Source organism: Semicossyphus pulcher, unplaced genomic scaffold (genome assembly GCF_022749685.1).
Source record: "Semicossyphus pulcher isolate SPU_LCO1_2020_fin unplaced genomic scaffold, fSemPul1.0.p SCAF_6, whole genome shotgun sequence".
In the NCBI taxonomy this organism is placed as follows: domain Eukaryota; kingdom Metazoa; phylum Chordata; class Actinopteri; order Labriformes; family Labridae; genus Semicossyphus; species Semicossyphus pulcher.
Genome location: NW_027211737.1, coordinates 12,182,283 through 12,204,696, shown reverse-complemented (window position 1 = coordinate 12,204,696; position 22,414 = coordinate 12,182,283). Strand labels below are relative to the sequence as shown.

At 39.2% G+C, this 22,414-nt stretch overlaps 1 protein-coding gene across 1 annotated transcript; it reads left to right on the top strand.

Moving 5' to 3' along the window:
* The first annotated feature begins 554 nt into the window (after positions 1 to 554).
* LOC138610382 (corticotropin-releasing factor-binding protein-like) lies at positions 555 to 13,578 on the top strand. The gene is made up of 7 exons (XM_069683121.1): positions 555 to 660; positions 800 to 887; positions 1,770 to 1,927; positions 4,060 to 4,270; positions 5,192 to 5,346; positions 10,442 to 10,562; positions 13,044 to 13,578. The coding sequence occupies exons 1-7, from the start codon at positions 580 to 582 to the stop codon at positions 13,196 to 13,198; spliced, it is 969 nt and encodes a 322-aa protein (XP_069539222.1). The 5' UTR covers positions 555 to 579; the 3' UTR covers positions 13,199 to 13,578.
* The last annotated feature ends 8,836 nt before the right edge of the window (positions 13,579 to 22,414 follow it).

Below are 22,414 nucleotides of genomic sequence, written 5' to 3'. Positions count from 1 at the left end.
TTGGGTGAAACGTGACATTCTCTCCGTACCATCCACAGAGAAAATGTCAAGTTTCCTGCAAAGCTTCATTTGCAACTGGAAATATGTTCAAAAGCACCCTAACGCTATAAATATAAGATGACATGATGGCGTAAATACGTAAAATTCATTGGATTTCAAATATGATGCACATATGATAAATATACACGCGTTTACTTTAGGGATACATGATTGGTTTGTTTCAACCTTTTCCATATTAAGTGCCAAAAAAAGAACCGCTGCATAATGTTTTAGCCTAAAATGCAATATTATGTTACAATTTAATGCAATATGCCACGTTTTTATAATGACTTTGAAGATGTTTTTAACTAGGCTACTTATACGCTGTGATTAGTTGTCACACAGCCAGGCATATTTAAGCGTCTGAATGACACACATGATTAAAATGAGTGTAAGTCCGCACGGCTCAGTGTTCTTGCAGTGACCCTCTGCTGTAGGCCTGCCTGTGTGTCTGTGCTGCTATAAAAGCTGGCAGCTCTCAGGCAGCGGCAGTTCTTCTCCTCTCTATCAGGAAACATTCACTCAGAGACGCTCCTCAGCATGTCTGTGTCTCCGCGCGCGCACATCCTCCTCTTCCTCATTTCCCTCTCAGCACGGATCGGGCTCAGCCGCTACATAGAGGTCAGAGTTATCATTGTTAATCAATAATTCTACGCTGTTTCACTTTTAAGCAGGCAGGTTAAACTGATGTCTGAAAAGTTGAAGGTAGCACGACCGGAAGCTAAAATGTGACGTTTATTTCTCTCCTGTTTTCATTCAGGACATCGAGGCTTCAGATGGATTATTTTCTCTGCTCAGTTTGGACCAGAAGAGAGAATCAGAGGATTTTATTTTCCGCCGACCTCTCAGTAAGTGCAGCTCTAAACAATGGCTTTATTCAGCAGCTGATTAAGCAGAACAACGTTACAGACTCAACAAACAAGCAAACACTTGATGAGAGTGATTCAGTTTTAACAGTAGGTGCAGAGTTTTAATTACAGCTTAACTGACCATCATGAATATATTGATTGATCAATTAATTACTGAATCACCCATACCTACATGTCTACTTTACACATCACTGTGTCATATAGAGTTTGTTCCACCTGTATCAGAATGGACACTCAGCTCTGCTGAGCAGCAAAAACAACTCTCCAGTCAACACATGTCAACACTTTTGACTTAGAAACACTGGAAATGTTTTGTTGTGTCTGACCAACAAGCTGATTACCATCACACTTTTAACCCTAGAGTTTATTATAAACTCTTAAAATTGAAGCTTGATTGAATTTAGTACCAATTAAGTATTTTGTATGAAGAAAAAAATCAGTAATGTATTACAAACGTTGTGAATATCTGCCGTCTTCACTGTGCAGAAACACTGAATTCATCAGTATAAACCCCTCGCTTTTATCACAACACACCTGTTATAATTGTGTGTTTTTTTGTGGTGTAAATTTGATGATATAACTGCAGAGTTAAAAAGACCCTAAGGTAATCTTTCTACCCTGATGGTGTCGGACTTTGGAGGAAATATGAACAAACTTCCTCTAATGTTAATGCTACATTAACACAAAGTGTTTGAAATGTGAATAAAGATCATTTTCTTTGCTGTTATTTAGAAAAAGATTTATTTTGACCCTTCACATAACACAAGGACTAAGGTCAAACTAACTTCTTGATGTTTACTTGTGCTCAAAAGAGTGAAAGCTTTCTGTAAATCCCTCTCACATGTTTGTGTTGTTTTGTAGGATGTTTGGACATGCTGGCCACTGACGGCTACTTCACCTTTGTGGCGTCTCAGCCTCAGCTGGCCTGCGCTGCTTTCATCATCGCCGAGCCCAGTGAGGTCATCAGCCTGGAGCTGTCTGACGTCAACATCGACTGCAGCGCCGGAGACTTTATCAAGGTTGGCTCCTCTCCTCTAAAAAAAACAACACCCACACATCCCCCAACCGCTCCGCAAGTGGGAGACAGGAAGTTGAACCCTGAATTCCATTTCATCTTCTTGTGTTTGATTAAAATGGTGCCAAGCAGGGTTAAGGCAGCGTTTAAGGGCCAAACACCACACTGGATCCTCTCTGCATTGGTCACATTTCCCAGAGCAAGTGTGGGAAGAGGAGGCTTTGGTTCTGAAGCCAAGCCTCCCAGTTACTTCTACGTCTCAGTCCGTGTGGGCCAAAGTGGTAAAAGGCATGTTAGAGACAAAGAAAGACAGGTTGTTCGGGGTACATGCAACCTGCACAGATCAGTCCCTTCTAAAGATGCTCAACACAACCCTCAGCAAACCCCCATGTTGTTCAAACACGCTATTTGTATAAATGAGATTTACAGAATATTTATAGAAATTCATATTGGATTATGGTTTTAATTAAAAATGATTCACAACACAGCAGTGTACATGGTGCTATAAATCATATTGAACTAACAGCCTGAGAGAAGACACTTAAAGTCCCCAGTAAATCAAAATAGATTTTCATGAACATCTTGCACCGAATGTCACCTATACACCGGTATCTGGCACAACAATAACCAAAAAGTTGCTCTGTAAGTATTCCTAATGCTATTTCAAAGTCTGTTGTTGATGACTCATCCTCCACTAGGGGGCGTCTGCTAATTTTGTGTCCACTGAAACCCTTTTATGACCCTCCCTCATCACACACAAGACCTACAAGCTAGCTAGCGGTTCGGGGTTCTAACTAATGACTCCTCCATCTACTCTCATTTTATAAAAGTGAAGCCAAAATACCCCAGAAGCAGGCGCTGCCATCTTGCGATGGTGATGTCTTTTGGAGCCAGAGTAGACATCGGCTCTCGCCGTTCCTCCTCTGCTCTGCTAATCCGCAACAGATCGGCTGCAGGAGCTGTATTTGTCATCAGAGCTGTCAATCCTCCTTTTTACAGCATCAAATAACTAATCAAAACTAAACTTGTCAGAAAAATGAACACTTGGACGTAAATCAGCATGATAAGAACTAACTATAATGACAAACGTGTATTTTGATTTTCTAGTTTGACTCATGTCCCATCTGTTAACATGGAGGAGGCGGGCTTTATGACCTATACTGCAGCCAGTCAGCAGGGGGCGATAGAGAGGTTTTGGCTTCACTTTTAGGGAGTTGTCATTTCGTCCATCTTTTTTTACAGTCTATGGTTATGCCTGTGTTTAAATGTTCACAAATTCAGTGCTATAAGCTACTGTAAATCATTTTCAACATTAAAGCTCCTGTGAGGAGTTTTTCACTGGTTATGAAACAGACTGAAATTAATTCTGATGACTCTATATGACTTACAAAAGCAAACCAGACCATCAGCGACAAGATTGATTATTTCTATATAGTTATTTTTAATGCCTGAAACCGCTGGCAAGGGGTTGGTGTCAGACAAAGCAATTAAGTGCACTCTGCCTTTGTTTACATTTTCCAGGGCAGAAATTTAAAGTGAGTGATACATATGACTGTTAGAGAAAGCAGGATGAGATTTTTGATTACAAACCACCACTTAAGCAAGAACAGGACAAAATCATCAAAGAGATAAAAGGTACGGCTTTGTCCACAGGGGGCGCCAAAATCAACACAAACACAAAGTTCCTCACAGGAGCTTTAAGCATGGTAACAGAAGGATCTCTGCTAGCAGTTTCATGGGAACTATAATGTAAAGTAATGTTGGGCTATGTTGACTTTATCTCAACAAGCTAATGTTTTTATGTTGTTTTTGTTGTTGTTTTATTTGTCTCCTTTCAGGTCTTTTTTACATAAAACTAAGAAAGAGCCCTAATAAGTTAGCGACCATTTAGCTTATCAAAGTTCATATTCTAACGTTTGAGTGATTCTTATCTACTATATTTTTCTGGCTCTTTTTTGTGCTCAACACTGTCCTGATGCTTCCTCTCCTTTCAAGAGAAATATTTTGCTTAGTAGTAAATATTATGCGAGGGAAATCATGAATTAAAACATGAGGACACTCTGACTTTGTTTTTATTGAATATTTTATGGTAAAAACCTGGAATACTTTACACGGTCTCATGTTTTCGTTCTCCAGATGTTTGATGGCTGGGTTCTGAAGGGGGAGAAGTTCCCCAGCAGGCAGGACCACCCGCTCCCTCTGCACCAGCGCTACACAGACTACTGTTCGTCCTCAGGACCCGGAGCCTCCAGCCGCTCCTCGCAGAACGTCGCCATGATCTTCTTCCGCATACACAGCCCCGAGAGCGGCTTCACCCTCTCTGTCAAAAAGTTACACAACCCTTTCCGTAAGTCTTTCTGCACGTCCTTCATGTCGCTCGAGCTCTAAAAAGCCTTAAAGCAAAGTAAACATCCACACGAATAAAAAAAGAATGAAAACAAGCACCAGAGGCTGGTTGCATCTGAATCAGATTAGTGTGTGAGTGCTACCTTAGTGTACCTGCTCATGTGCATGCATGTGTGTTCTTCCTGGTCCTCTTGCGCCTGGTCGAGCATTAATCAAGGCCGAGAGCGACAGGTTGAGATTGAAAAAGAGGGATGCACCTGTTTTCCAGCTGCTTGACAAACACGGTGTTAACACTGTGTCAAGCAACATAACAATCACAGTGTGCCTGTAAGACAAAGACGGACAAAGAAAGGGCACCGACACACAGAAAAGGGGGAGTTTGAAGGGATTATCTGCAGGGAAACGGCATAAATCTCAGGCCTGTGTGTGAGGTGGTATTCAAATATTGACTGTTAGCTGCAGCTGCTTGACATTTATTCAAAACTGGAAAAACAACAGAATATATGGTCTTCAGATCTTACGCTCACAAAACAAATAAGACTCCATAACATTTATTCTCTCCCCATCTTTGTTCGGCACGCTCCTTCACCATGAAAAATGTCTCTAAATGAACAACATGCCCTCAGGAGTAAACTGTTCCGGCTCCTGTTGGTGCCTGTCTACTCTACCACACTGTTATCAATTCAAATTTCATTATTTTCTGATCTCTGTCATCAGAGCTGGGATTGGATTTCCATGCTCAGCCCTAATTGTGTCCCCTCCCCGCAGTCAGCCTTGATTATGTCCAATTTGTGACATGAGGTGTCAGTAATGAGTTTCTCTGCTGATGGGGAACTGTTAATTCCAAAGCTCTCTTCCTCTGTCTGTGTGTGTGTTGTGTTTGTGTGTGTGTGTGTGTGTGCGTGTGTGTGTGTGTGTAAAGCCTGTAACATCATGTCCCAGAGTCCAGAGGGCAGCTTCACCATGGTGATGCCACACCAGCGCAGGAACTGCAGCTTCTCCATCATCTACCCCGTGGAGATCAGACTGATGGAGCTGAGCCTCGGGCAGGCCAAGAGCAATGAGCTTAGCCCACAGGTGAGACACATTAACCCCCAACCTCGTACCCTCACTTAAATTTAATTCATCTTAAATTAACAAATGTATTTTTACCTGAGAGAGAATCGAGCTATTTAAAGAGGCAGTAGCCCCCAGTTTGACCGTGGAAGTACCAGATGTAATGTGTCTTCGACAGACTAAGCCACATACGTGAGAGGAGATATTAGTCATACTAATTATATAAAGCTTTATGTTATTACAGCTTTACATAATCTTATTTACAGTCAGTAAATCTTCAATTCACCATTAAGATTTATCAGCCTTCTTTCAAAACGATTACATTTCCGTGAGCATGAACCCTTATTAGAGCGAAACTGTTCCAGACCTCTGAACGGCAGCCAACATCCAAGAGTGTTTCAACTCTTCACAAAGAGCTGGTTCTGTGTTCACTTACTGCTGCTTCCCCCTGTTAGAGAAATAAATGGCCAAATACAGGTTGAAGGGAATGATTAGAAGTTGTGTTGTTTTTCTTTGTACATATAAGGCAGCTTAACCAAAGTCATGAAAATAGCTACAGAAAGACAAACATGTAAGATCGCTGCAGCTGTGCAGGTTGTTGTAGGTCAACTGAACAAAATTGCATTATCAGGTTCCTCTATCATCTGGATCATCATCATCATATCATCACAGGCTTTTGGAGAGTTGTGATTTTTATATATTTATATTTTATCTATTTACAAATAAAAAGTACTTTTATAACTGGCTCAGTTTGTGTGCTGTGAGAAATATGCAGGAGGAAACAACACTGACCATGATTTCAGTTCATAAAAATAACTGTTTCTGCAAAACTGTGTTCACTTTATTAAAGGGGCCATATCTTAACAGTATTACTGTTCACAGTGAAAAAGTGAAAGCTGCATATTTCTGTGTTTTTAGCCTCTGAAATGGGCCGTTCAGAACAGTTGTAGGTTTCTACGTAGAACCTTGCTTTCACTGAAATTGGCCAATCGTCATTCACTGTCATTCACCTCAGGCTGCCTTCTCGCACGAGCTTGTTGTCAAGTTGTTGTCAAGATTTCAACTTACTATTCCGTCACCTCCTGGCGATTCTTGCTCGTACATATAAGGCCGAATAACCATTCCTAGAGCAGCCATGTTTTCTTCAACTTTGGAGTGACAGTGCAGTGCGGCTGCACACGTGGGGGAGGGGCCACGCGGTCACTCCAAATACTGTCAGCCAATCGTGGCTAAGGTCTGACCTTTGAATGGCAAAACAGTTTGTTCATTTCAGGAGGAAGGAGAGGCTCCAGATAATAATAATAATAATAATAGTAAAATTAAAATATGTATAAAATTTTTAAAATGAAACAAACTTTACCAACGTGATTCAAAAATAGAAAATTACATAGCTAAAATATGTCCGTTAAATATGATGTTACAGCTGTTAGACAGTTAGCAGAGCAGCCTCTGTCGGACATAACTAAATCTGCTTTCCAGCACCTTTAAAGATGAAAGATGTACATCTAGTAAAAGAAATAGAGGTTGACATACTGAGTGAAGATTTGCACAAATGAAATACATTAATCATGCAGCGTCAGACAAAGCGACTCTATGGACCTCAGATTTGAACAGGCAGAGGGAGAGGATACAGAGGAGTCAGGAGATTGAGGCAGACTCCCATAGTCGTCTTGTTTAGCATCAGCCTGTAGTTTACTGAAGTGTAAAAAAGATGATCTGTACGTGAGCCAGGCAAGCTGTTTTGTATCATTGTACGGACATCTTAATCCTCATAACTCTTGGCAAGAGAGTGAATAGATACATTTTCCAAAATACAAAACTTTGGCTGATAAAATAATCCAGTATTTTTACTTCCCTTATTATATTTCCCATTGCTTGGATACTGGAGAAATAGTTTATTTTAAAACTCTTGCAATGAATTCCTGAAAATATTGTCATGGAACATAATCCAGGGTTGTGGAGAGTTCAAAATCAATGTTCGGTTTGGCAAACAGGTTGCAGACCCTCGCTGGTGTTTGAGTGATTCTGCTCCGCGGTGCCGAGCTCTGACAGGTGCAACACAGTCTGGTTAGACTTACTGGAAAAGGTCTCATTAGGCAAAGTGAAAACACCTGTGCGGCTGAACAGAGGCTATGTCGGGCCTATAATTAGCAGCAACACTGAGCAGTAGACGCTACAGTTTACAAGCAATATAACACAAGAGGGAATGCTGTTGTACTGAATATCGGCACTGCGCCCTCTTGCCGATGGCTGTGCTGATATTTAGTACAATGGCACGACCTTGAGTGTGTTATTGCTTTTATCATACATTTCTAGTTACAAGAAATAAGCAACAACAAATTAGGTATGTTTTTATTTGATCATTTATTAAGCTTTATCAACACAGCTAGTTCTGCAACTTGACTGGAACTGGACTGTTCAAAGCAAGACACACTACTCTCTATAATGTACATGCTTGTTTCCATTTATCATGCAACGAGTAAGAGTGTGTTGACAGTTAGTTTAGTGTGTGACCCTGAGGTGGCAGTTTGATCCATCTCGACTAATAAAGTTTGCTTTAATGTTAATTAAAGTTATTCAGAAAACCCTTTGTTGAGTAATGTATATAGTTCAAAGTTCCAGTGCTGTTATACTCTATATCAGCACCCATAGATTGCCGCTTGTCCAATCAAATTACTTGGCTTGTACTTGCTGTTTTATGTTCGATAAAGTGATGTGTCTCTGATTTTATAAATATGTCTAAATTGTAGAGAAGAAAAATACTCGGGTCAGAAGATTTTAAAGGAGGATAAAACCAATGTTTTATAACAACCATGTCAAATGGAGACTTGAAATTAGTAGAGGTAAAGGGGTCATTCGTAGTGATGAACATACAGAATTATCACGTGAATGAGCTTCATAATGAGTTTCAGCTCATTGTTGAGCTGTCTGACCTGAAGCTTTACTGTTGCGCTTCACTGTCATCGCTTCCATGGTACCATTTCATCTTGCCGCTGCATTTCTGAGAACCCACAGTACCCTGCCTGCTGCGAACCAAACAGAAAACAGACACAGTTAGCGAGCATGTGGTGAACATAGTGGAGCATTTAGCGGCTAAAGAGCCAGATATTTTCTTCAGGAGTTGGAATTACATCCATCGCGTTGACACAGCTTCAGATCAAAGATCTTGTGCTGTGTAACTGTTGGATGCGTAAAAAAGCAACAAATTGGCAACTCAAACAGTGATGTTGTGTTTGTGCTGTCCTAGAGTGGCCCAGAAATATATTACAGGTTTAAGTAAAGTTACCAATCTCATCACAATCTCAAATAATGCATATTGTATAAAGTTAATTGTCTACAACCATCAGCAACTAAAAGTTGAACTCATAGCAGAGAACAATTTAAACCTGATTTATCATGTGTCATTGCTCAGCGTGTGACGAAGATAAAATAGATTAAAAACCAAACAGAACACAATTATTTCAAATATGGAAATGCAATCAAAATATTCTTAACAGCTCAAAGGCAGTTATTAACTTTAAATGAAAAACATCACATGAAACCCAAGTCTCTGCTAGTTAGAGAAAAACAAAAACAGTGGAGATCACGCTGATAAAAGACAGAACAAAACAAAGTGACTCCTGAAGGTGTTGGCAGCGGCTCTGACGCCGGCTGCCAGACGCTGACACTATGTAAATCTGCAAGGGGGCCAAATATAACAACCTGACATTTTCGACTCAAATGTTGTGGAAACTTGAAAGTCTTCCAAAGTCAATTGATAGAATTTCAAAGACGATTTGAACATTTTTCAAACCCAAATACAGCTGCGTATAATCTTATTTTATGTATGCGATAAAAGAGAGAATGGAAAACAGGATGGACAGAGAATCGAATGTTGACGTACCCTTTGGCCTATTTGCTGTACAGTGTTTTTCTGAAAACAAAATATCAAATTAAAGGATTGTAATGGTGGATTGACCTCTATTATTATTATTGATGAATACATTATAACAGAAAACTATACAGTAGCTAATGATGAGTCACTAGAGAACAGACTTGGAGATCCTATATTATGAATCATAGCATAGTGATTACTTCCTGAATAAATTTGATCATACTGACCACTTTCTTTATGTTCCTCTTTGTGTCAGATCTGATTTGTTACTCACCACTTATATATATAGGGGACACAAAAGGAGTAAGTAATGGTAAGATAATTAAACAATAACGAGGTATTAGTTAGTATTCACTACTTGAAGTGCACAAAAATATTAACTCATGTTTGAGTAGTTAGTATAGAAACAGTTGTTACTATTTTTGTACAGTTCATTGGCTAATCAGGAAGAAGAATTCATGAAGGAAGTGGTCAGTAAGATAAAAAAAACTTTCATTTTTCATTCATGAACTCATCACTACCCTATGAAATACAATGATCTCCTGATCTGTTGTCTTTCTCACCAACACAGCGAGAGCTGACAAATGTGTTCAAAGCATTATCTAAGTCGATTTTTTTTGAAGGGGCAATTTCATTTAAATGGATATTCTCATATTTTCATGGGTTTCACATGTTTGGTTGTTTATTGTTCACAGTTCAGACTGTGTTTTTCCAGAATTACATTTTTAAAAAGGTTGCCTCTGAAATGGGCCGTTCAGAACAGCTGCAGATTTCTACGTCAAACCTTGCTTTCGCTGAAATCGACCAATCGTCTTTCACCTCAGGCTGCCTTCTTGCACGAGCTTGTAGTCAAGTGGTTGTCAAGATTTCAACTTACCATTCCGATACCTCCTGGTGATTCTGGCTCGTGCATATAAGGCTGAATAACCGATCCTCGAGCAGCCATGTTTTCTACAACTTTGGAGTGACGGTGCAGTGCAGCTGCTCCCCCACGTGTGATCACACACTTCCTTGTTTTATTGCTTGCATACTCTACACACAGACGTTACAAACTTCTCCAGCAAGCAGGATTATGCATCAGTTCACATTTGTGCCCCAGTGCATGTCCAAGATTCAAACAAAACAGGAACCTGCTCATCAACATATTTCTTCATAGCATAGTGTTTAAACCTCTACATGCTACCTTCATATTATCTAGCTTAAGCTGCACCTCAGCATCATGTTATTGTTCATCTTTCACAGAGGCAGGCGTGGTCGGGCTGCTCTGGATCAGGTGACTATGTGGAGCTGCTGGGGGGGAATGGGGTGGACACCTCTAAGATGTTTCCCGTCGCCGACCTCTGTTTCTCCCTCAATGGGCTCGGTGAGTCTCAACCCTTCTTTTGTTTACCTACATTGTAAATCTGTAAACAGGGAACTATTTTGGAAATTACTTAATTTGGACTTATTTTACTGAACACCACCTAAACTGTACTTTACTGTGCAATACGGCACGAGAGGGAGTGCTGTTAAACTGAATATTAGCACGGCCTTATTTCAACGATAAAGACAGCCGTGCTGATATTCAGTTCAGCACGGCTTTTATACAACATTTATATAAACATATATTAGTAAGAAGTAATGTACAAAAATAGGTCATTATTTCCTGTTTAATTAGCCATTTGGCTCCTTCAACACGACTAGTTCTGTTACAGTTCATAGTTTAATTCAAATGTTATTTTGAGACAGTTACTTGTTACAATCTAGATAACGTTAAGGTTAATTACGTGACGTTTGTTAGCTACATTCAGAACACCTGAGGCGTAGTGATACGTATAGTTAAAATTCCCAGTGCTGTTGTACTCTATATCAGTGCTCATGGTGTGCCTCTTGTCCAATCAATTTGCTCGGTTGAAACTAACTGTTACACTGCTACACTGTGCTATCACTAAGCCTACAATAATATGCCTGTGTCCGCCATTCACCATCTGCGACTGATTCTTCCTGAAAGTTATGCTGACACAGTTTCACACTTTTTGTTGTGTGTTGACAAAAACATTTAAGCTAAATCCCTGCTGGCTATTATGATCCAAACACTGTTTATAACTGTGTGAAAGCAGCAGGCCTCCCATCCCATCCCAGGTCAGAATATGCTTCCAATAAAAGAAATTCCGATTGCAGATGTATCCTGGGATCCAGAAGATTCTGTGCGGTCATGTTTTATTTGCTCTGGCAGAGTCTTCCCCCCCCCCCCCCCCGTTCAGACGGATTTCCATGTAGGTCAAGTCAATTATAACTGTTTACTTAACAAGATAACTGCAGCACTTATGTGGCCTTTTAAAATACAATCCAAGATGGCCGCCGCTGATGTGGAATGTTGTGAATCCACTGTCAAGTCAGTTTTACAGAAATTAAAGTGTAGTTTAAGTTATATATAAAATGGTAACTCTAAATCATGTTATGTTAGGCTTCTGTGTATTATGTTGAACTGAAAGCCATACTAATTAGATATAAGAACTAGCTATCTAGCCTAGCATCTTTTTGCTACATCAAACTACATTGCTCTGATTGGCTGAGGTGTCGGGGGAGCAGTTTGGTCGTTTTTTTAGCTACCCATGAAAATCAATAATGAACCTTTGCGAATAGACCTGGTAACTCCAGAATACTGCAGAGGAGTCCTTCAAAATAAAACAACATCCCACATGTGGATATTTTAAAATGCAAAATGTATTTTATAATGAAATATTTACCTGATTCTAATAGTAAAAAGAATGAACACAAATAGATTTCCATATTTTCAGTAAAAAACAATCCACAAAAACCAATATAAGGGTATCATGAAGGATCTTTCGCGTACATTGAAGTGAGCAATTACTACGAGAAATGCATGATATTGGATTTTTTGCCCCTGATATTTTCTAACACTTTTTGCCGACTGCCGATTTCGATACTGATATATTAGGCACATGTTTTTTTCCACCTTATTGTAGAGAACATCAAGTGTCCCCTGTAGTGGAATTGATATCATGCCTACTCTTATTCTAGTGGCCCAGCGGCACATGCAATAACATAATACAGTGCTTTTTAAAATGTACACATTCACTGGGCAATATAAGAAAACTACTTAAACATTTTGGTGATGTACAAAATGCCGTATTTATTTGTATGTAACATTTTCTTTCATATAAAACTGTAATATTCATACAACTTAGACAGACTTGGATGATGCTCTCTCTGAGACAGTCCTGACAATAGCCACAGCTGGGGCAACTTTTACCGATTGCACGGAACAAATACATAAAATGAAATCAACCTTGTGTCCGTTTCAGAAACTTTGAAAAACTGCCATACCGCAGACATCTTGCACCCTTCTTCACGCTTGATGGAAGAGGTGTGGTGCAGTCAATGCATGCACACTTGCACTGAGTTAATGTTGTAGCATTACGTCAAGCTGTTTTACGGCATAATCGAGCATTTAGGCAAAATTAAAGCGTGGTTTTATCGGCGGAAAGTATCTTCCGATGCCGTCATTTTCAAGCCATAAACTGCAGATAATGTGCCGATAATATCGTGCATCCCTAATTACTGCATACTAAATTGAAACATGCTGCACCATATATGTGTCTTATATTATATTATCCTGTCTTTATTGATTTAGCACTATCTGGGTTGACTTGTTTAATACAAAACAGACACAGAACAAAGACATGTATACTTATCATAGCCAGGCTGCTTGCGTAGGCTCCGCATAGATTCAGCGCAGAGGTCTAAATCAGGCTAAAGAGGAGCTGGCCCGAGAACAGTAATGCTGTTTATGTGCTCCACTATAAGCATCTGGTTTTTTTTTCTCTCTTTGGCCCTGCAGCTCAGATGAAGATTGGTTGTGATAACTCAGTGGTCAGGCTGGTGTCCAGTGGGAACTATATCAACCGTGTGTCCTTCCAGTATCGACTACTGGAGAACCACGAGCTGCCCAAGACCCGAGAGAACAGTGTGAATAACTTCTGCACTGTGGAATAAGATCACACACACACACACACACACACACACACACATGATTCATCACTCTGTAAATAAACCAGTTTGACGAATACCATCATTAAATATTTTGTATTGTTTTTGCCAAATATTTTAGTTTTAGTGTTCTGATGATGTTGGCTTTGATCATAGCTTATTTATGTGACCTCGTCTTAAATGTAACGATGAGGACAGATTTAAATGTTTTCTTTTTATTATGTTGTCAAGACAATCTATGATACATTATTTTTCTCAGCACAAGCATTAATTTCAAGCCTTCCTTCTGCTGCTCTTGGTTAATATCAAAAGGTTTGACATGTCTGCTGTTTCTTCTGTTTATATGGCCCTGACAGTTTAAAAATAAATATACCTTGCATGATAAACGACCTGTTTAATAGTCTCTGTTTTTATGAGCTTCTTTCCCTTTCATTATGTTCACTCTGTGTTTGTATTCTCCTGCAGGGCCCATCCATTTCCCCCTAACAATTACATCTCTTCAATCTTCAGATCTGGAAAAGTGGGAGTGTTTTTTTGTCCAGTCCAGTGCTTAATACAAAACATGATGTCCTTGGGCTTTTTGGTAAAACTGCATCACATTAACATACGTATCAGATGCCTTGAGCAAAAACTGTCGATTTTAAAGGATGCAGGAGCAGAGATATATAAGTTAAGATTCACATCTAGCTTTTTAAGCCCAGGCTAGTGAAAGCACTTTGGACGTGACAAAACGGTAATTGCGGGAGCACACTTCCCAGATATCCGGACAGTGTTGCATGTGTGACGTTCACGGTTGGCTCCGGTTGTAACTCTTGATTTTCCTCGCTGTTGGTCTCTTTCCTTTTTAGACTGTTTGCTTCATCTGAGCGTCAAATTTGTTTCTTTTTCTTTGGATTTTCACTTATTTTTGAAGTTGTATCTGTAGTCATCGATCTTTTCTTTGTTTGTTCAGCCATAGTAGATTACTGTTTACTCGCAACACTTGCAGAGACCTGAAAAGCATCCGCTTAGCTCCGCCTACCCTCTCTGGCAGACCAACCACTGCTGGCTGATGGAAAACGCTTCACTAACTGGGCGCTGCTTGTGAATTTTTCTGTGAAAGTCGCCACAGACACCCAGTCTGTAATACTGCAAATGCAAAGGCTTTCATCAGTGGGCCATAGGCTCAATCACCATTGTGTTACCTCATTCGGCGATGGATAGTGACTTAAGAGACATTTATTTAAATGACAGTCTTTGAGATTATTACTTTAAATATCTCAGCAACTATTGGATGGAAAAGCAGGAAATATTGCACAGACGTTCATGGTTTCCAGATGATGAATCTAAACGTCTTCTCTGGTCTCTCTATTTTTTCTCTAGTGTCACAATGAAGTTGTATTTATGACAATAAGAGAAGTATCTGTACCACTGTGAGGGGGTTTGTCATTAAACTTGGTACACATTTTCTTGTCCCCCTGAGGATGAATTTTTATAACTTTGGTGATTACTTTATCTTTCTATGATCATCAGGTCCAAATTTGCATCGATCTAATACATTGGTTTATACCTGCAAGACCAGTGAGGTTCCCATCAGCATCAACTGTGCTAGCATGCTAATATGCTAAACTAAGATGATGGACACTTTGAAATGATACCAGCTAAACATCAGCATTAGCAAGACCTCATAGCATGTAGCTCAGATACTAAAGTGCCTGAGAACAATCTCACAGAGTCACATGACTGTAAACTTTCAGTGGTGAACTTGAGCTGCCCTTCATCAGTGGTGCATTGTAGAAATACTCTGTTGCCCTGTTTCTGCAGCAGATGCTAAAGTATATGTTTAACTTTACACTCCAGAACAATAAAGCCTAATTTCAGAACTAATGCATGTTTCGTAATGAGAGGAGACGTCACTGATAAACCCTGCAATGATACATGTTTGCACATGTACAATGTAAATGTGTATGTTTAATCCAGTGTGTTTAAATACGTCCTTGGCAATCAGTATTAAATGACTCATGCATTTCTTATATTTGTAATCCAATCAGTTCCAGAGACAAACTCTGAAACGGCTTTCATCGTGGCTGATCATTGCTCAAAATCAGAATTAAAGGATTAATACTGCGAGCACAGAAAAATACAGCACAGTGTTCTAAACCAGGTCTGCTTGTGACCTCTCTCCTTCACTGGCTGTTTCGCCCTAATCCTCTGCATACTGTACATTTGTGGATCCTCAGAGTGAATAAATGTGCAGCTCTTTAATGGGATTATCCCACAAGCCTCAGTGCTCTTATCCCCCTCGACATCCTTCTAACCGGCTCGCTTTTGATCTTCTCCTTACGTGGAATTAATCTCAAACCTGCTCAAGCGTGATGATTCAATTAACCAGCGGATGTCTTTTTCTGCTCGACGTGTTGCAATTTTCAGTCTTCATTAGCGGATGAAACGCACTTTGGATGCCATCGAAAGGAATAAAGTCTGCTTATTTGTTTCTAAAAGTGGGCACAGCGGTCCCGAGCGCTCTCTAATGTATTTATAGCGGCCTGTGATGGTTACGGAGTGGAAATGAGGTTGTCACTTGTCGGGTTGAAGGGGTCACAAGTCCCTGTGGATGAGATGTGACCCCGCACAGAAAGAGACAAGCTTGCTTCAATAATAGCACTGACTAACAGAAGGAGGGAATGATGTTTATTTAACGTGTTATTCACACTTGACTTGTCAGCGAACGCACCACAGAGAGGAAATCAAACAGTGCTGTTTTAGCTCACTGTTATTTCTCTTCCTTTGTTTTCCCCCCGTCCTAAAAGCTGTTCTCCATCAGCTTATTTGGACGTCTTTTTGGACAAGTGGGAGAGTTTCCACGATCAAAAAGGGAGAGATGTTCTGCTTCCAGTACTGAGAGTATAACCTCCTTGTTTTATTCACAGTATAACTTAATATATGCCTCATATCAAAGAGGACATAACTCATAGTATCTGCTGCACAGAGTTTCCCAACATTTGCATTATAATCACAAACTGAATAGTCTAATTAGGCTCTTGTTGTGAAAAGGTTTTCAGTGGCCTGTAAAACTCCAGATGTTATTGTTAAGATCATTTGTCGTAGCTTTGGCTGCAGTTTTTATTTTGCTCTTGATAACATTTAACAGACAAGCTTGATTTATGAGTGAGTTAATGAAAACTGCTAGTCCATCTGAAGGAATGCTAATTCTTATCAGGGATACTGATACCCCAACAAAGCTGTTGTCTGCTCCCATTAGAGTGGATCTTTTCCTCAACCTCAATCATTTGTAACCATTTCTGGTCGTAATTGGAGGCATTGTTTTAGTGAGATCCACTTCAGTCCAGAGCTCTTCACAACTGTTTTTAAACTGTTTACCATTTGCTGTGTGGTTGTAAATCATCAAATGGTGGTTCATTTGGAGATCTGTATTATCTTGGGTTTGCAAAAAGATACAATTTTATTTATTATGTCCATGACAGTAAAAATGACCTGACAAAAATGCTTTAAGATGTAAGAGCAACCAAAAGAATCGAGCATCTTGATCCCTTGACCTGGTAGAAGCTGACCTGCAGCAAATAACCCACAGATCAAATAAATGAACACATTTAACGTGCCAAAAGGAAGGAACATAAATGAACATTACTTTATAACGGGACGATTAACATAGTTAGCATTTACTTCCAAAAACAAACCCACATTTATTGACAAATCACACACACGTCCATTGCTCAAAGTCTAAGCTAACAGTTTGAACTCTGTGGCTCTCTCTGCCTCTTTAAAGAGCATTACATCAATCGAACATCATCAGCAAGTGACCCCAGAGCAAACACATCACAAGAAATTACACACAGGCCATTGTTCACCAACTGCATGTAATGAATTTGCAGCATTTAAAAATATCCATGTGATACATCTTGATTTAGAGACCACATTGTATTAATATAAATGTAGCTTTATCAGTCATATTGAGATCCAGATGTGCACTAGCTCTCTTTGCACTGACATGATACAAAGGACATATATATATATATATATATATATATATTTGTAACGATAATGTTTTTGCCCATTTTGCCTTCATTGATTGGAATATTGACAGGATTTATGTGGAGAGAGAGAGAGAGGGGAATGACATGCAGCAAGGGGCCGAGGGTGGGAGTCGAACCTGCGGCTGCTGCGTCGAGGACCGTAGCCTCTGTATATGGGGCTCTTGCTCTACACACTGGGCTAAACCTGTGCCCCAGGAACTATTTTTTATGCATGTTTTATTGCGACTATGTTTAAAAGATTCTGAAGCTGTTGGAGGACAAACTGTTGAAGTTAAATTACAGGTTTTAATCATATTAAAAGTTGAGAATTAAATTCTTAATCTTGAGTTCAGATCATTAAGAGATTTGTGATGGTTGCTTCAAGACATGTTGTAAATTCAGTTTTTTATTTGTTGATGTATTTATAATGATAATAATTCTATTAAGTGCCTATTATAAATGAAATAAAACAATATTAACCTTGAACATCAGAGAAAGACTTTCTGGAGTGCTCTGAACTGTGAAAACAGTTTACACACAGCTGTGATTAGACGCACAGCGCTGTGCTCTGAAGCTGGAGTGATTGCATTATGGTTCAGCCCCAGCTGATTTGTTTCCCCTTTATTTCACAGACCACATTAAACCTTAACAGTGACTGCACAAAGGAACATACCGGTACGTTTGTTTACATGCAGTCACTGTGTAACACACCTGTTTGTATAGAGATCAGAGCTGATAAGCAGCTGGGTGCACAGCAGGTCAGATGATTTCCTGGCAATGACTTCATTTCATTAATTATAATATACAATATGATGTAATTAACCCAGTAAATCAAGCTTTGTATCTGGCTGCTATGAGTTTGTATGCTTAAACAAATGGTTCTTTAGCGTTTAATTTATGTTTGGTTATTTTACATGGACATGACTGTTATCTTATACTCAACTTAATAATGTTAACAATACATTAACCTGATTTTACATGCAGAATATGACAAATATATAAAGTTTGAGGAACCTGACCAACACATGGACCACAATCATTATAACACCACTTACATAATAACTTACTGGTATTCAACTATTTTGAGTGGATGAATAGAAAAGTCTGAACTTTTACTTTTTCCATAACATATTCTATGTGATAAATTGCCAAAATAAGCTGTTAAAGTCAATTATTATAGCATTACAATGTAAATGTATTCACTTGGTTCAGATCTAGATCCTCTGGTTTTATAATAAACACAATATCTGAGGAGTGATGTACAAACCCACATAGATCTGGATTCATATTTTACACCCTGATAATAATTTAATTTCTCCTGTACTGCCCTCTACTGCCTGCTTTATGAACTACACACAGCAGGACGCATGTAGCCTAACAATTGAAGCATTTTTATAACAAGTGGTTCCCTCCTCTAAAAAATAAGCTTTCACATATGATTGTTGGTTTATCAATTTTTTTCATAGAGACAAAAGGACTGGCCTGCATGCTTCTTACTGTTACTCTTTTGGCATGTGTGAAATATAAGTCATCAGTATTTTCAACAAATGTAATATTTATTACATAACACAAGATTATTGTTGGTGCCTTACTCTATATTTCAAAACATACATGATCTGTTAAATCTGATAACAAATATGATCCATTATATTGTACAGTTAACTGTCAGAATGATCAAAGATAAATAATGCAGTAAGTAAAATATATAAAATATAAAATAAAGTGTTTTAGTTGATTTATATACACTGGTTATATACAAGGGCTCAACTGGTCTAGCCTCAGGACCCACCAGCACCTCCTTAAAGGGTAACTACACGTCAGAGTTTCGTCTGAAATGCGTCAACCCTGGAATAAAAAAAAATGCCTCTAGAACGTCATCAACGAATGGGGAGGGGGGGTAAGACACACCCACTTGTGCGCCACACACACACATACAAACATCATAGACAGCACATATACTTATTAGCAAGTTTAGCTAAGTTATTTAGCCATGAGCGACGACTTAAGAAGCAGCACAGACACTTTTGCGACAGAAATGTCGTTTGAAGTGGAGGATTTCTCACATCACGACCCAAATTTCTAAAATTTCTCAACCACTCAAATGCCTTTTAAGAAACTACACTTCTACCTCACGCACGTGAGAGGAAACCCATGTCCTTCAAAATAAAAGCGCAGCATAGACTGTTTTCCCACAACCTTTAGTTTTTTAAGCACACCTCCGTGACCCCCTTTTGGGTCACATTTAAATGAAGCCACTGCTGTTACAGACATGTGGCAGTAAGTTCATGATATATAATGTTAAAGCTGCAGGTGTTGATCAATTGTACTTACCAATAGAGGTGGAGCAGCGGTCCTGATCATTGGGTGGGGACAGTTCTGTATCTTAGTGCAGGTGCCAGGGTTTGCACTCCAGGTAGTTTTTGTTTTTTGTGAAATAATTTTGTTTCTGTGTGCAAAGTAAAATAATGTTAGCATCCAAAATAAAACTAGGATGTTTGAAAAAGCTGTATTAAAAAAATCATTGATCTGTTTAATAGCACTTTGGACATTTTTGAAAAAAACTTAAAATTTCATAGGGGGGCTAATAATTTTGGCTTCAACTGTAACTGCTCTTACCTGCTGAAAGTGTCATACAGATGAATGCCAAAGATATGCACAGCCTCAGTCTTTAAGCCAATGTCAAATGAACATTATTCACTTTCTTGAGCATTTTATAGCCTCAAATCGCCTCACCACATCGGCTTAGTACCAACAACTAATAATGTTAGGGCTGTTAACTTTGTATACCAACCAATTCATTATAAATCAAATTCTAGAATCATTAAATGTTTGCTTAACTGAAGTGGAAACTACATATTTGTCTTGCATTTGTTTAAAGCATTTACGCAAATACCCTGCAGCCATCTGAGGTGAAGCTGAAACTGAACACCTGCAGGTGTTAATGTGTAACTAATCAATGTTTATACAGCCGTAAAAAAGGCCTTGCAAGACCTCATAGGCTTCCTATAAGTACTCTACATACGCTGATGATACACTTCAATTAGTAGAAAATTTTAGTTGAACTCTAGTACTGGCTTTGTGTGAAATATGATCTGCCCCTTCACTCACACTGCTCAAAAATCAAATTTTAGCATCCATCAGACAAATCCCAGCCTCATTCAGACTATAATAATTGCAGCATGAATTCTCTCCTAACACACACACTCATACACACCCATAGTTTCTGAGCTCTTTACTGTAGATCTCTAATAGCATTAATAGATGTACGTCATTAATCTGCTGCTAGAAGAGGCAGAGCAACTGAGAACGACTCTCAGAGCAGCAGGATTTAGGATTCAGGAGGAACATTCATCAAAATAATTAGCACTGATTTCTCATGGCAGGGCGCCTTTATTCATAAAGTATAATCCCCACTTCCTCTTGCCTAAGCATGTAAAATAACATATGTTTTAGAATTAACCAGCCACTACTGTTTGGCCTGTCTGGTGTCTTTAAGTAATGAGCTTGGCCCTTTACCCCAGGATTAAAGGCCTTGTGTAGGTGGCAGGTGAACGCCAGGTGAACCACCAGCTGCTGACGAGTAATGCATCTTATGACGTTTTATTTATTCCTGATGATATTTTGAATCTATGGTATTGGATTGCAGTTACATTGGCTAAAGTCTTCTTTGTGAGTCGTGCAGGGCACAGCACTTACTTACAGTGTCGGAAAGGTCCTGACATTGTTGTCCAATATAGCTCCATCTTATTAAGCCTGGCTGTGTGCCATGACCTGATAGCAACATCTCTCTCTGCGGAGGAGAAGGGACCAGCAGAGCAGTGCCAGGTCAGCTCTGACTTCTAGCTGTGCTATCTTTTCTGTTTGACATAGATGTAGCTCCATTGTATTGTCTTGTTTGGATTTATGATAGCTTATTGCTAAACTTTTGTTTGCCTCACTTCCCTGTGCTTTGAGCTCAATAAATATGACTATAATGGTTGTGTTTGATTAAAAATGGTAAACCACCAACACAAGAATACATATAAAAGTATTCAATTTCAAGTAAAAGTTCTGGAGTTAAAACCTTACCCGAGAAGTACAGAAGACACATCAGGTGAAAACAGAAAAGTTGCCCCTGTGACTGAGAATATACTGACACACCGAGCTGGAATCAGGCAGGTTGAGGTGGACATAGTCGCTTTACAAACAGTTTGGGAGTTAAGTCCTTAAGTCTAGTGGTTCTCAGAATAGGGTTGGACTAAAGAGGATTAATGGGGTATGATAGAAATAAAAGTATATTCATCATTTTAACTACAATCTAATCTCCAATTTTGTACAAAAAATATTGAATAATTTTGGCCTCAAACTGACATTTTAATTGAATTATTTGAGAGGTTTAAAGTGGATGTTTTTTCAATGTAACTGCTTACACCTTACAAACATCTTAAACACGACAAGGGACAGAAGCCAAAAAGGTTTAGTATTGAACAATTTTAAGATTCTTGAAAATGCATAACCCATTATCTGTGTTAACCCAAAATAAATACCCAATAGCTGTACACAAAGCAGTCACTAAAATATTTCGCTCTGATATGGGACGACGCCTGCGAGCTAGTTCAGGCAGACAACTCGAGCTGCACTGATTTAATAATTCAAATAATTAAATAATAACAAACATTTTCTCCCAATTGGTGGTCTATTTAAGCTGCAAGATTTCCTGTCCCTCCCTCTGCTTGGTCATTGCCACTGCTGCCCTGCACCAGTACTGCGCTTACTTTCAGCCCCACCACCACCCTAGCATCCACCTGCAGGCTCCGAATATTGGGTTTAAGATGTTATCTCATCAGTCCTCAATTTCTGCATGTAAAATAAATCAGCGAGGAGTGATGAGGTCGGAGCCGAGACGCCAATCACGAGCTATGTTCTGCTGCTGCAATAAACATTTCAAACTATAACAACGTGAGTTGTTACTCTCCAGATTACCAGATTCGTTTTTGCATTTTTGCTTTCCACCACAGAGACTATGACGTAACTAAACTTGTAAAACACCTGCCAATACTCTGACTCAGTTCATCATGAGACTTTATTGCGTTTAGAATTCCTGTACATTTGATTTATAGAGCTTGTCAGTACAGTGCATACATGCTATAAATATCTTATAAGAGTAATAGTTTAGCAACCAGCGGTTGCAGTTTTTGCTTTAATTGAGGATTCCCAGAATGGGTGATGT